This window comes from Pelobates fuscus, chromosome 3, assembly GCF_036172605.1.
Source record: "Pelobates fuscus isolate aPelFus1 chromosome 3, aPelFus1.pri, whole genome shotgun sequence".
NCBI classification, from domain to species: Eukaryota; Metazoa; Chordata; class Amphibia; order Anura; family Pelobatidae; genus Pelobates; species Pelobates fuscus.
In genome coordinates this window covers 215670876-215686876 of record NC_086319.1, presented here as the reverse complement: position 1 = coordinate 215686876, position 16001 = coordinate 215670876, and the positions used below count along the sequence as shown (strand labels likewise).

Here is a 16001-nt window from a genome sequence, read left to right as displayed (position 1 = left end):
TTTTTGTAAAACTTATTAAACATATATTTTAGTCTGGCTTGCTCATAACCGCAGTTTATATCTTTGTGGCGGTGGATTGTAGTGTTTGACCATGGCATGAACATCATCGCAGTTCTGCATGAAATATCTTTTCATTCTTGGTCCAATGAAACATGGCTTATGGCATTGCCAACGAGCCAATGAATTTGAGCAACGTTGTTATGATTCGCAATGTTCCCCTCATTCATTAGCTTGTTAGCAATGGTGTTTCCCACATATTTTCTACCAGTAATCTCAGGACCAACCAAAATAAATTGCTGACGTGTTGTGTGACATTTGTGGGTGCCAAGGCCACAAAATCCAGGAAGAATGCAATTCTCACGAGTAACAAATATAGAAGGTGAGTATCACTAACTCTAAAACTTTGATCTCATAAAAATAACCAGATTAGCATGTACTTGTACAAATGATCTAAATGACAGTTATAAAAAAATGAGTAAATTTGTTCTTAAATTCATTTCTATGGCTACCTTTTATAAGGCACTGACATATTATATTGGCTTGTTAGTGTAGTTCGCAAATGTGATTTTGTTTTGTTTGTTTTCGAAGGTAAAATTCACAGCTTTTGTTGTTTCAATTTAAAAAGTCTGTCTCATAAATTGAAGATCGATTCTATTTGAAATATAAAAGTGATTTTTTAATTTTTGTTTTTTAATAAATATATTTTTTTCTTTATTGTGAAATGTACTGTTAGTCAGTTGGATAAAATAAGAGCGGTCACATAATTGAGCATCACAGTGGCAGCAATCAAACACTACAAGCCTTTTTGGTTTGTGTCTGATCCTTTGATATGGTGTCATCTCATCAGGCATGCAGCAGTACAAAACCACAGCTCACACACTGATGTCTTCTTTTCATAGAACTGGAAATGTGTAATATAAATTCATATTTAAGAATGATTTTCATCTTCCATCCAGTAACCTTTCATGACCACCTGTAAGTTCTTGACTCTTTCAAACAGCAGCTGTCTTCTCCGCAGGAATACTTCATTTTAATTGATGGATATAGCATAATATTCCTTTCATGATGCAAATGACATATTTTAATATTTATATTCTTCTTAACCATTTATATTTTTCCTTTTGCAAATATTATATGAAATGTGCATTTGTAATGAAATAGTTTGTAATTGTTTAGTAAGCTAACCATGATTACATTTTACACCAGGTTTCAGTGTATGACGTCAGTGTTAATACCATTAGAGACACATTAAGCTGGAGTTGAAACTCCATAAATCCATAAAAATATACAAGCACAATATAAACAGTTTATCCAAGACAATGATTTCTTATTTTTTCTTGTTTACCTAACTCTGGAACTTAGTTTAGGGATTAGGAGTTATCTGAAATTTTGTATCTGATCCTTACCCTTCCATTGTGCTCAGCAGGGATGATGTATGGGTCCTTTAAACACCAAAATATAAGAATATGCAGTCCAACACTCACTAGTTATTTCATTTATTTCAATACATGAATAACTGTATTTACTGTGTCTGTGAAACTGCTTGGATTGTCCTTTTTACCCCTATTTTGTCAACCCTTTCTCACCACGTAAAATATATTATAGATTGATTGATATATGATTGATGGATCTATCTAGATCATTCAGCAAAAATAGAATTTTAAAACCAAAATGCTATAATGGACCTGTATGTTTAAAGGGATTCTATAATATCTGTAATAGAAAAAGTGTATTCCTTACACTACAGTTCCCTCTGCTCTGTAAGGGTTAGAATATCCTTTTAACACTTTTATCACTTAACGATTCCATTGCCAATCTCCCTTGGCGAGGTATCGGCGCTTGGCCACCAGAGGCAGTGGTAATGCTGCAATGTAATCATTTCAGTTTCACAAAAACTGGGACACTGCACCCAGGTAACTTCAAAGAGCTGAAGTGGTTTTGATGCCTATAATGTCACTTTAACCAAAAACTGTTAAGCAAAAATATATATTTTAAGAAAATGGGCATATATAGAGTATGTATCTTGGGGAATATTGTCACATTACATGCAGGTGGTTTAGCAATTGATGCACACATTGTCCTTTTGTTTTTCAATATATGTTTGATGTGAGCTAATGCAGTAGAAAGGTATGTTAAAGGGTTACTCTAACCCTTAAAAAAACTAAAAAGGCTGTACTTTTCCATGGGCAAACCAATTAGTCTGATCTCCCCCTATGGAACTCCGGGAGCAATAATTGACTATTATTCTTTATTTTAGGTGTCATTGTGCAATATATATTTTGTGTAATCTATAATAATTGTGTAATACATAATAATGTGTGTAAAATTTAGTTTCTCAAAATTGTAAGCATTGTCTACCCTTTTCTCCTCATTTCTTGGTTTCCCTGTGTCTACGGATATGGTTTTTTTAAACATCACCCTTTACCGTGGCATCGTTATGTAAACTATTCCCAGGAGATTTTTTTTTTTTTTCGCTAGGTCTATCCCTTGGCCATATTTGTTACTAACTTTAGATTTTTATATTATCATCATCATCATTTATATAGCGCCAATATATTCTGCAGCACTTTGCAATATTATAAAGGGGGGAATTTAACAAAAGATGAGGCAATTACAAAATGTTACAGGAACAGGTTGATGCAGACCCTGCTCAAAAGCGCTTACAATCTAGATAATTCTCAAAGTATTTTAACCCCTTAAGGACACATGACATGTGTGACATGTCATGATTCCCTTTTATTCCAGACGTTTGGTCCTTAAGGGGTTAAGGGTATTTGGTGAAAAAACTAAATTCGTTTTAGTGTATATGTTTCTCATGCAAAAAAAACCCTGTTACTTTATTATTTAAAATATTCCTCTTTTGGTTACCTTTTTGTATATACCTCAGATCATTAATCCTATTATTAGTAAACAAAAAAAAAATACTTTCTGTAGCAAGAAAAGTCGTGGTAGTGTTTATGGTGCTTACATTGACTCTTTTAATAGGAATTAAGTGTTCCTTTATTTTGCACAATCTGAATTATTTATGCAATATAAATAGATTTATGTTAAATGTTATATTGCTTTTTTTTAAGGTGGTTATGATGTCAGATTTAAACAATAATAATCTAAATATAGACCAAACTAAAATAAACAACTAAACATATGATAAAATAGTACATCATGTAAAGGGATATTTTGTACTGGATTCAAAAATGCTTTTATTGCAAGCATTTTTCGTTTAAATGCCATCCTCATATAAATGGTCTGCAGCAGTACCATTTAATATCAACCTACTGATTTGTATAAGCAAAGGCTTAGGGCATGAATGCTCCATTACATTAGGATATTCACAGGCAATCAATCACCATCTACATGCAGGGCTTCCCTGCACAAATGGTAGATGTCTTATTATAATGCACACAGCAAATTGAACTTATCATTGCTGAATCACATTGCATATGTATTTTTTTTATTATTTTCAAGAAGAACTGTGACTACAGTGGTAATTGCACATTCTAATACCTATCTAAAATTGAGCTGTTAGTTTTGTAGGGCATTTTTCACTAAAATAAGCCTTCTTTTAATATTTAAAGGGACACTGTAGTCACCAAAATATATTTAGCTTAATGAGGCAGCTTTGGTGTATAGATCATGCCTCTGAAGTTTCACTGCTCAATTCTCTGACATTTAGGAATTAAATCACTTGTTTCTGGCCATGCAACCCTAGCCGCACCTCCCCTGACTGTGACTGACACAGTCTGCATGAAAACAACATGGTTTTATTGCAATAAGATGTATTTTTTATCTCTTGCTCTGTAAATCAAGCTTTTATTGCATACAGGTGGCTCCTGAAGGATCTAGCAAGTTATTAGCAGAGCAGGAGTTAAGAAAATTTTAATTAAACAGAATTTAAAAAGTGTAAACGTTAGATGCCTGTTTACAGGAAGTGTTTTGGAAGGCTGTGCAAGTCACATGCAGGGAGGTGTGGTTAGGGCTGAATAAACAAAGCGATTAACTTGTAATTTGGTAGAAAATTGAGCAGTAAGCTTGCGGGGGTATGAGCTATACCCAAAAACTGCTTCATTAAGCTAAAGCTTTTAGGTAACTATAGTGTTCCTTTATTTATTTTATATTGACATTGAATAGAAGGGAGATTGAAGGAATTATGGGAAAACAGTGACACCGATCTCCCTGAAAGTACAGCATAACTTTGCAGTCTTATAACTGAATCTTCAGCCAAGAATAAACTTCATTTTAAAATAATATGCCCTCGAAGTAGATTATCTTCATCCAGACATAGTAAACTTTTCTTTTCACTTATGGCTATTTTAATGTTGTATAGTGCAAGGATGACAATAGAGATAGACACCTATATAATCTAAATAGTTGTTTGCATTTCTACATCTCCATCCTGTTGCTTGTAGTCAGCAAAAAAACACATCAACACAAAATTACTGTAGCTTCCAAAATGTTTGTCATTTAATGAATGCAACTTTAGAGATAATGAATGGCATTGTAAAAATACATCTTTACATTTGCTACATTTTTCAGTAGATTTTGTGTCTGTGGCATTCTTACCGTGGCAGAGCCATGTTTAGAGATGGAAATATTGAGGCTACACTAAACTATTGTAACTTGCTCTGCAGACTACGGTTCTGTAAGGAAACCAAGTTTAACCAAACCGAGTTCGGTAGTTTCCTCCCGGACGGTCAGAGCCTAAAGTAGCGAGAGTCCGGTTCGGTAGTTACAGGAACGAAAACCATACGGAATATAACAGCTGCATAAGATAATTCCCTTGTTACAGCATACGAATTCCAAATAACAGTCAGAGTCCAGATTCAGGATACAAGCAGAACTAACGTTTATTCACACACATGGCTTTTTATGCAGGTCCCCATGCAAGGGGACATCCCACAGGGAGGAGTAACATTTATCCAATCCCGAACAGTAAAAATATAAAACACACCCAATACAAACAGGCAGTTCCCTCCCCTAGTCCTGGAGATAATCAGGTCTGATATAGTAACAACCTAATTATCTCCAGGCTGAAAATTCACTATTTTCCCCAATTTCTGGAACACCCCTTTATACCTGGGGTATCCCCACAAATACTATATCCCCTGATAGCCCCGATCCGGGTGACCAACATATCCAAATTTCACCCGGATCGGTTCAGGGGTTCGCAAAAAGTATGGAAGTCCTTTGTGACCGGTCCACTGGGGGCGGACTGCCCAAAATAGTTCCAGAGGTTCGTGTGGTTTTGCCGGTCACTTCAGAAAAAGGGAAGAAATGCATAAAAGTACCGAATGAATTCCCCTGGCTCCTAGCAGCGATTGTTCCCCTCATTCGTGTGCATATTTGTACCGAATAGCGCTCTCCTAGCTAATCGGTATCACTAGTTCCAGCGTTCGCATGATGGAGACCGGTGATTGGGAAGTCGAGTGTCCGATTTTAGTTCCAGACACTCGACGACCAAGTCCCGCTGCCTTTGTTTGGCGAAAAAAAGATGGCCGCGGTTTTCTCTGCCACGTGGCGTTCGACAGTACGAACGCTGACCGCACACATAGAGGGTGAAAGTGATGCCGGCTTTGAAGTTAAGTGAGCCAGGGGTGGTCTCTGTTCGGCAGTCCCATCTGCCGAATGAAAAGTACACAAAAAAAGCAAGAACTATGCAACAAAATATCGAATAATATAGTCATTTCTTCACACTGCTCCCCTATAAGTCCATAGGTCGGCATACCCGCCTAGACCCTGTCGGGTTGGCTTGGGGATGTCCGAGAAAAGTAGCGGTTTAGGAGTCCAGTTCGGTCTGGCGGGACAGGCCATCCGCATTACCATTTTGTTTTCCGGGCTGGTACTGCATAGTAAAATTATAAGGTTGAAGGGCTAGGCTCCACCGTAATAGCCTGGGATTGTCTCCAGCTACCCGGTTAAGCCATACCAGGGGGTTGTGGTCCGTCATAAGGGTAAATGCCCGCCCATACAAATAGGGCTGTAGCTTCTTGAGTGCCCACACGAGGGCCAAGCATTCTTTTTCTACGGTGGCATAGCTGACTTCTCGGGGTAACAGTTTACGGCTGAGGTATGCCACCGGGTGTTCCATGCCGTCTGTGCCCACTTGGCTTAGCACGGCTCCCAGTCCGAACATGGAGGCATCTGTGTGTACAAGAAATTGTTTAGTGTAGTCGGGTGCTGCCAACACAGGAGCCTCACTCAATGCCGCTTTAAGCTTCTGGAAAGCATCCGTGCACTCTGGGGTCCAGGAAACCTGTTTGGGGAGGGCCTTTTTGGGAAGGTCGGTGAGGGGTTTGGCCAGGGCGCTGTACTCTGGGACAAACTTTCTATGATAACCGGCCGTCCCTAAGAAAGCTAGTACCTGGGTTTTGGTCCTAGGTTGGGGCCAGTTCGCTATGGCCTCTACCTTCGCTGGCTCTGGACGCTGTCTACCGGAGCCCACCCTGTGGCCGAGATACTGTACCTCGGCCAGACCTACGTGACATTTGTCGGGTTTTAACGTGAGCCCTGCGAGGTGGATTCGTTGGAGTACCCTGGACACATGGCCCAGATGGTCTCCCCATGTGCGGCTGTAGACGGCAATATCGTCTAGATACGCGCATGCGAAGTCCTGAAACCCCTCCAGGAGCCTATCGGCCATCCTCTGAAAGGTAGCCGGGGCATTCTTCATCCCAAAGGGCATAACCTTGAATTGGTATAGCCCGAAAGGGGTGACGAATGCCGACTTGGGGATGGCCGCAGGCTCCAAGGGGATCTGCCAATAACCTTTGCACAGGTCCAGGGTAGTCAAGTAGTTCCCCCCGCCATACGGTCTAAGAGCTCATCTATTCTGGGCATGGGGTAGGCGTCGGTTATGGTACGATCGTTAAGCCTCCGATAGTCTACACAGAAGCGCGTGGTACCGTCGCGCTTCGGTACTAGTACTACCGGGGAGGCCCAAGGACTTTGCGAGGGTTCTATTACCCCTAACTGTAACATATCCCTTAACTCGGTGAGCATACTCTCACGCACTGCTTCCGGGATCCGATATGGTTGTTGCCGCAGTGGCGTCTCTCCCTGGGTTTCCACGCGGTGTACCGCAGCGGAGGTATAGCCTGGGGTGGCTGAAAACATCTCTTGGTATCTCTGCAGCAGTTGCGTGGCCTCACCTTTCTCCAGGGGGTTTAAATTTTGACCCAAGCTTACTTGGTCAATAGTACAGGGAGCGGTGTCTAGTAAATCGGGGAGGGGTAGTCCCTCACTATCTTCTGTGGCGGGCGCACACACGGCGCCCACATCCTCTGTTCTCTCAAAGTATGGTTTGAGCATATTCACATGGAAGGCTTTGGTCAGCCTTTCATCTGAGCATTTGCTCACGATGTAGGTGGTCTCGCTAACCCGTTCTACTACCTTAAATGGTCCCTGCCATGCGGCTTGTAGCTTATCCTTTTTAACTGGCCTCAAAGCTAACACCTTCTGCCCTAATTCTAGTACTCTATCTTGGGCTCCCCTATCGTACCATTTCCTCTGGTCCTCCTGGGCCGTCTGCAGGTTCTCCCGAACCGATGCGGTGAGCGCCCGCAGACGGTCCCGGAACTCCAGAACATACTGGGCGATAGGGACTCCCCCCTCGTCTGTATTGCCCTCCCAGTGCTCCCGTACGAGCTCCAGTGGGCCCCGAACTTTTCTCCCATACAGGAGTTCGAAGGGGGAAAACCCAGTGGAGGCCTGGGGCACCTCACGGTAGGCAAACAGAAGGTGGGGGAGGAATTTTTCCCAGTTCTTGTGGGACTCCGTAAAGGTTTTTAGCATCTGTTTTAGAGTGCCATTGAAACGTTCACAGAGCCCGTTAGTCTGGGGATGGTACGGGGCGCTGAACAGGGGTTTCACTCCACAGCTCTGCCACAATTGTTGTGTCAGGGTAGCCGTGAACTGAGTTCCCCGATCGGATAGGATCTCTTGTGGGAAACCTACTCGGGTGAAAATCTGAATAAGGGCTTCGGCCACGGTCTCGGCCTCTATATTGGTGAGGGCGACTGCCTCCGGGTACCTAGTGGCGTAGTCGACCACGGTTAGTATGAACTTTTTGCCCGACTGGCTGGGTCGGCTGAGGGGTCCTATTAAATCTACCGCTACTCGGTGAAAGGGCTGTTCTATAATGGGCAATGGGTGAAGTTTGGCCTTCCGAAGGTCTCCCCTTTTTCCCACCCTTTGGCAGACGTCGCACGTCCTGCAGTAATACTTGAGGTCCTGGGTGACCCTGGGCCAGAAGAAGGTTTGGGTTAACCTGTCTCTTGTCTTTTTAACCCCTAAATGTCCTGCTAGGGGAATGTCATGACTGAGTTTTAACAACTCAGCCCGGAATTTACGGGGTACAATTAATTGTCTTTTGATGACCTGGGTGGCCCCCTGTCCCACCCCCTCGGTCACTCTATACAGTAACCCCTTATACCACTCAAACTTTTCGTGCGGGTTGTTCCCTGGGGTAACGGCCGCTGCCTTCCTATAACCCTCTAATGTGGGGTCGGTACGCTGCTCTTGTTCAAACCCCTGGGGGGTATCCCAGAAAGGAAAGGTAGGATCGGGTAAGGGGGGTATTTCGACTCTTACCTGGTTTTCCTCAGAGTGCAGCGGAGCTTCCAGTCTGGCTTGAGCTCGAGTGGTAACTGGGTATGCCTCGGCAGGGGGGTCTCGGGCCAGTTGGGAGGTCAAGCATCCTACATCATTCCCCAACAAAACCTCGGCGGGTAGTTCTTGCATAATCCCCACCTCCAGCTGTTTGGACCCGGAACCCCAATCAACAAGGATATTAGCGGTGGGCAGTTTGTGAATAGCGCCCCCAGCCACCCTCACAGCGACTGTGCGTCCGGTGCGAGCTTGCGCTCTGATCGTGTGAGGTTGCACCAAAGTCAAAGTAGCCCCAGAGTCTCTCAGAGCCCGGGCCCCCACGCCATCTACGGTAATCCATTGGCGGTGGTGGTCCCGGTTGTCACCCCCAGCTTGAACTGGGTTGACCTCGTGTAATACACTCCACTGTTCTTCTTGGTTAGGAACACCGGTTGTGCCTTCCTGTTGCACACAATGAGCAGCTGCCCTGGGTTGTTGTGGGGGTTGCCTTTCCCAGCTTCCCCGGTTTAAGCGAGGGCACTGATTCTTGTAATGCCCTGGTTGCTTGCAATAATGGCACACTGCAGGAGGACGTGGTGTGTTTGCTGGGTTCGGTGAAGGGTTACTCATGGAGGGTCTAGGAGGGGTAGGGGTTGTTGGAGCCTGGTAGTTAGGCTTAAAAGGTGGTCTGCTCACCCCTTGCTCCTTCCTCCTATTATCTTGATACTCATCCGCTAGCCTGGCGGCTTCCTCCACAGTTTTTGGTTTTCTATCTTTAACCCAGTCTTTTATGTCCTCTGCAGAGTGATTAAAAAATTGCTCCAGTAACATAAGTTGCAAAGCATCCTCCAGAGTGGTTGCTTGGCAGCCCTTCATCCAATTGCGGGCCGCCCGTTGTAGCCGAAAAGCCCATTCCGTATGGGAATCTCTCCCAGTCTTCCTCAGCTCTCTAAATTTTTTTCGGTATGCCTCCGGAGTTACAGCATATCTGGCCAACAAAATGTCTTTTACTTTTTCATAATTATGTATGTCCCCCTCAAGTACTGCTCGCAGCGCCTCGGCTGCTCTACCGGACAATTTACTGCTAATGACTGCAGCCCATTTCGTGGAGTCTAATCCCTCCAGCGCACATTGACGTTCAAAGTCTTGCAAGTAACTGTCAATTTCCATCTCATTGTCATTAAACGATTTAAAGGCTGCATAATTTACCTTCTTTGGTATCTCCCCAGTACTTCCCGGGGAGTGCAGTAAATCTCCTTGTGCCGGCCTATCCCGGTCCTCTCGTTCTTTTTGCGCTTGTCTGGCTTGTGCCATGACCTGCAAAAGCGCCTCTGTAGTTGGGTTGGGTCCCAATAGACTGACCATCCATCGGATGTCCTTTTGCATCACGGTTTCTTCCTCTTGATCCATCTCTGTATTACTGGTATTATCGCTCTGTATTAATTCCGCAATTAACGTGGCTTTTGTCTTGTTACTTGCCACTCTGCCTCGAGCTTCCAGTAAATCTTTTAGTGTGGTTCTTTTAAGTAGCTGGTACTGCTGAGCCATTCATTCCCTTGCTTGGTTTGTAACGTCCATTCGAGATTCGAATCCCTCCGCTTGCCACCAGTTGTAAGGAAACCAAGTTTAACCAAACCGAGTTCGGTAGTTTCCTCCCGGACGGTCAGAGCCTAAAGTAGCGAGAGTCCGGTTCGGTAGTTACAGGAACGAAAACCATACGGAATATAACAGCTGCATAAGATAATTCCCTTGTTACAGCATACGAATTCCAAATAACAGTCAGAGTCCAGATTCAGGATACAAGCAGAACTAACGTTTATTCACACACATGGCTTTTTATGCAGGTCCCCATGCAAGGGGACATCCCACAGGGAGGAGTAACATTTATCCAATCCCGAACAGTAAAAATATAAAACACACCCAATACAAACAGGCAGTTCCCTCCCCTAGTCCTGGAGATAATCAGGTCTGATATAGTAACAACCTAATTATCTCCAGGCTGAAAATTCACTATTTTCCCCAATTTCTGGAACACCCCTTTATACCTGGGGTATCCCCACAAATACTATATCCCCTGATAGCCCCGATCCGGGTGACCAACATATCCAAATTTCACCCGGATCGGTTCAGGGGTTCGCAAAAAGTATGGAAGTCCTTTGTGACCGGTCCACTGGGGGCGGACTGCCCAAAATAGTTCCAGAGGTTCGTGTGGTTTTGCCGGTCACTTCAGAAAAAGGGAAGAAATGCATAAAAGTACCGAATGAATTCCCCTGGCTCCTAGCAGCGATTGTTCCCCTCATTCGTGTGCATATTTGTACCGAATAGCGCTCTCCTAGCTAATCGGTATCACTAGTTCCAGCGTTCGCATGATGGAGACCGGTGATTGGGAAGTCGAGTGTCCGATTTTAGTTCCAGACACTCGACGACCAAGTCCCGCTGCCTTTGTTTGGCGAAAAAAAGATGGCCGCGGTTTTCTCTGCCACGTGGCGTTCGACAGTACGAACGCTGACCGCACACATAGAGGGTGAAAGTGATGCCGGCTTTGAAGTTAAGTGAGCCAGGGGTGGTCTCTGTTCGGCAGTCCCATCTGCCGAATGAAAAGTACACAAAAAAAGCAAGAACTATGCAACAAAATATCGAATAATATAGTCATTTCTTCACAGGTTCTATCGGGCAGTCTGGTATAATATTCTAGGCTTATTATGGCTAGGTGACTCACTGTGTTTCAGTCTAGCTATTTGTTTTGAAGTGATATTAAAAGTCCTTAAAGCAAAATCTGTAAAATAAAGGCAAGGCCTTGTGTGTCAAAAGAATGCATGGGGAACAAATACCCAAGGGAAGATTTGGGGGTAAATAATTTATGTATTTCACCCTCACAATCCGTACGATCTTAACATTTAATCAGTCATTTCTTGTGTAACTGCAAAATGTACAGAATAAAAAGCTATACCGGATTAAAACGTAGCATGAGAAATGCTCTTACAAGGCACAATGTCACTAGAAGAAACTAAGGTTTTCTACAGATACATAATGAAGAATGTGCTGTTGTCCTTTTGCCCTATTCCTAGAACTTTAAAATATGGATGATACATTCATTTACTGCGCTATTGTCTGTCTCAATCTCTTTTTCTTATAAACTGTGTTTTGAACACACAAATTATAGGAAGTGTATTATTATAACTTTTAAGCAACACCTTCTACTTAACTGTATGTCAATTTGTTATTGAGGTGAAATGTGTGCAGTGGATTATATTGTCCGCTGCAAACATTTTATTTTGACGCGCCACAAAAGGTTATTTTAATTGCCATTTTGGAGAATGTGATTAAATATTCAATATGTATTAACATAAAATGCTTTTTTTCTGTTTAATCTTACAGTATGTGTATTATATACTCAAGGTATTGGAAACAAGGAATGGAGAGAGGTAAGCTTTTCTGTTTTTGAAGGATGTGTATTTTAATGAAATATGAGTGAAATGTTCTACTGGTTCACAGTATAGTAAAAGATAAAGAGACATTTAAATGACCATAGCCACTACAGCTTTGCAGGCACTCACACTCATTTCTTTGACAAATCATTTTGAAGGAGTTTGGAAAGAAACCTGCAATTAGCCCCCGAAACTCGGTCTACTCCATCTTCAGCTGCATTAATAATGTGCTCTAGTGGTTAGAGTACTTAAAGGAACACTATAGTCACCTAAATTACTTTAGCTAAATAAAGCAGTTTTAGTGTATAGATCATTCCCCTGCAATTTCACTGCTCAATTCACTGTAATTTAGGAGTTAAATCACTTTGTTTCTGTTTACGCAGCCCTAGCCACACCTCCCCTTGCTATGATTGACTGGTTTTACTTTCAAACAGATGTAATTTACCTTAAATAATTGTATCTCAATCTCTAAATTGAATTTTAATCACATACAGGAGGCTCTTGCAGGGTCTAGCAAGCTATTAACATAGCAGGGGATAAGAAAATCTTAATTAAACAGAACTTGCAATAAAGAAAGCCTAAATAGGGCTCTCTTTACAGGAAGTGTTTATGGAAGGCTGTGACTAGGGTTCATAAACAACGGGATTTAACTCCTAAATGGCAGAGGATTGAACAGTGAGGCTGCAGGAGCATGTTTTATACACCAAAACTGCTTCATTAAGCTAAAGTTGTTCAGGTGACTATAGTGTCCCTTTAAATGCCCATTTAAATTCTCCAGATCATAGTTACAATCTTATAAAGACAACTTGTGTTTTTTGTGCACAGGTGTCAGGCACATACTTAACCAGTACTGATATAACTACTCACATTTCATGTTTTATTATATTGACATTACTGTTCTGTTGATTCTTTTAGAATAGGCAGAGAGAGCACCAATTGTGATAATACATGTTTACCATTTCATATATAGTCACTTTATCCAAGAGCTTTATGTAGATTGGTAACTGAGACTTGATTAGTGTGATAATGACATTAGATCAAATTAGCATATAAACTGTATTATCAGGTTGAATGAAAAACGTCTTTGGTACCTCTCATGGCTGAAAGGGCGATGGGTTTTTGGGTGGGAAATGGAGACCTGTGAGTGGAGCATGTTAGACAAGATGAATTTAAGTTAAAAGGATTAATGAAAGGTTTAATTTTGACATTATCAAAGAAGAACAAAGTAAAATAAAAAACATTATCCCTTAAATGAATTCCATCTTTTTGAGATAATTATTAATTAAATGGTCCATAAACAATAGTAGTTCAAAATTTTTTGCCTCTAAATTTAAATTCACTTTGAAAAGTGTTGCTTTGGTAAGTAACCCAGACAGCCTAGAATAAGAAAGAAGGTATAAGATAGTCTTAATAGGACACATAAGCATCACATCCAGTATAGCTTATCACAATGGTTATGGTGCAGTGAAACTATACGTCCAGTCCTTCACTTTTTTGTCAAGCTGTCTTCAACGAGTTTGACAGAGTCGTAATGAATACACAGTATTCAAAGAAAATCATCCTACCCTACAATGACAATCGCAGGAATCTGTAACTTTCACATTCTCTTTACAATTAATTGGATAGTGTGACTTTATGTTTAAGCTGTAAATAGAGTGCTAGCACTGTGATAAAGAACAATTGGGCAACGCTGTTTTGGCACTGCTGAATCATTGCAGGAGACTCTCTGTAGGAGTCTGCTAAAAGTACCTGCAATAATTTGTCCAACCAAAAAAGGCCTCTATCAATTTGAATGCAGCTGAATTGTCTTATACAATTGCTGTGGTTTTAGAAACGAACACACACACAAAAATCCACCTAGAAATTGACTTTTATCTCATAGATTCAGACACAAAATAATTTGTAGCACAAACATGTATGTCTTTGTGTATTTCAATATTATTCTTTGTTTTTGCATTAAAAATATATCCACTATTTAAATAATAGCATTTCAGTTTTACAGTCAACAAATTGCTCATTGACTTTGTTAGAGCAGGGCGAAAGTTTCACTGACGCTAAAGTTAAAATGTGGTCCTTGGACTAATCTGCTAATTTATTTTTATCCAAACCAAAACATTGAACCTTGGTATCAAATATAAACAACATTAAGCTATTAAAACAGCAGTCTTTATGAAGGAGAGCACTGTGTATATTTTTTTTTAAATAAAGGCTCTGTTTGAAACAGACTAGACTACCATCACACCTGTCACCTTATTTTGTCACGGGCACTTAAAAAAATAAAAAATAAATTATGCTTTAGCTGGCTTGATAAACTCGTATGTAAATGAGAGATCAATATTCACCTTTTATTTTTAAAAAAAAGTAATTTCTTAGGTGTACAGAGTAATGAAATGTTCTGTGCTTACCTACAGTATTCATACACTAAATTGGTGAAATATACAGTTTGACAGACTGGCAAGTTTCACTTTTTTTATGATCTGTGCAGCTCTCTCATTTCACATGAAAATATTACATAACCAATAAAACAGTTGAGTTTTGTTTTTACTGAAATGTTTACCTTGATTCTGTGCGGAAGCAACAGATTTCCTCATTGTTAGTAACTAACCACATGTTATAAATCTTTGAAGACTGACTTTCAATATTAGTAATAGACATAATGCTAAATGATTACTTCTATGTATAATTCTTTAAAACACGAGAACAGCATTATTCTCGTAGTTTAACTTAATGGATAAATAATTATGTTGAAAGACAGGACTTTCTCAGTCAATGTTCAAACAGCACAAATGGAAAAAAGATGAATGAATTCTAGGTCCTTTGAAAATGAGCTCACTTTTTGCATGAGTACATTAAAGAAAAAGAGTGAATTATCAAAATCTCTTAAAATAATAGTGTCTTGAAACAGATTTCTTAGAGCATTAGCAATTTTCTTTGTATTCATTAACTATACTCGAGGTTGACAGCCACAATTACTTCACAGCTGTCATTGAAGAAGAGATAAAGAAAGGGAAGCTTTGGCATAGAAACAGATTTACGATCACCAACATATAAATTTAGCTGTATTACTAGGTTTCATGATCTTCCACCAACAATCAATTCTTTCTATTTATAATGAAACTTATTATTACTACTTCAATTCAGAGTCTGCAATGAGCTGGTTGGTAAAATATTTAGGGGAAATTATGGGTTTCTGTTCATTGGTAAAAAAAACAAACCTTACAATTGCATAAAAATGTAAGCTGGAAATCAGCCTGTATTCACATTTCTCACAAAAGCACACACAACAAGATTGTCTTCTTTCTACAAAGAGAATAAAAAAAAAAGAAAAAAAACAAAAACTTGAACAAATTTGCCTAAAGCGTATTTGTCACCTTCACACAGCATGGCGGTATTCAAAAGGCCTGACAAAAACTATTTTTTCATCGTTCACAAGATATTTAATGGAATGTTTTTTGAGATTCCAATACAAGACACTACCACATAAATGCCAAATCAACTTTTTATTTAACTTTTACTTATTTAACATAATTATGCTTTTTTTTTTTTTTTTAAAGACTAGTGGTTATGTACAGGTAAATGACAGCATGTACACTATATAATAAGTCATATTGGTCCAAAAGCCGTGGAGAACCTTACCCACAATTTAGAACTCCAAGAAACGAGGGACACTAGTATAGAAAAGAGGCAACGTCATTTTGATTGAAAATAGAAAATATTCTTCCTAAAGAAGGTTTGCATTTGGATATTGAGGGATTCATGCATTATAGACCTAAATGCTAATAAAAGCGTTTGTGATCACATTTTCATGTATTTTAAGTGCCAACAGCATGAAAATAATGGAGTCTGACATTTATTCTGTAGACACAAAAATACATTTACAGGGATTCTGAAATTTAAACTTTTGATGACATAGGATAAGAACCTTAATATTGCATTCATTATTCAACAATGAAAGTAAGTGGAATGTGTGAACAGTTTCTGTACGTGTGT

The 16001-nt window shown here is 40.5% G+C and overlaps 1 protein-coding gene across 1 annotated transcript in view; it reads left to right on the top strand.

The window, feature by feature from the left end:
- Positions 1–16001, top strand: part of CPNE8 (copine 8) — a 292084-nt gene that overhangs the window by 108911 nt on the left and 167172 nt on the right. The window contains exon 3 of the mRNA XM_063448068.1: positions 11962–12008. Coding sequence (XP_063304138.1) covers positions 11962–12008 — 47 coding nt within the window. The remainder of the gene's footprint in view (positions 1–11961; positions 12009–16001) is intronic.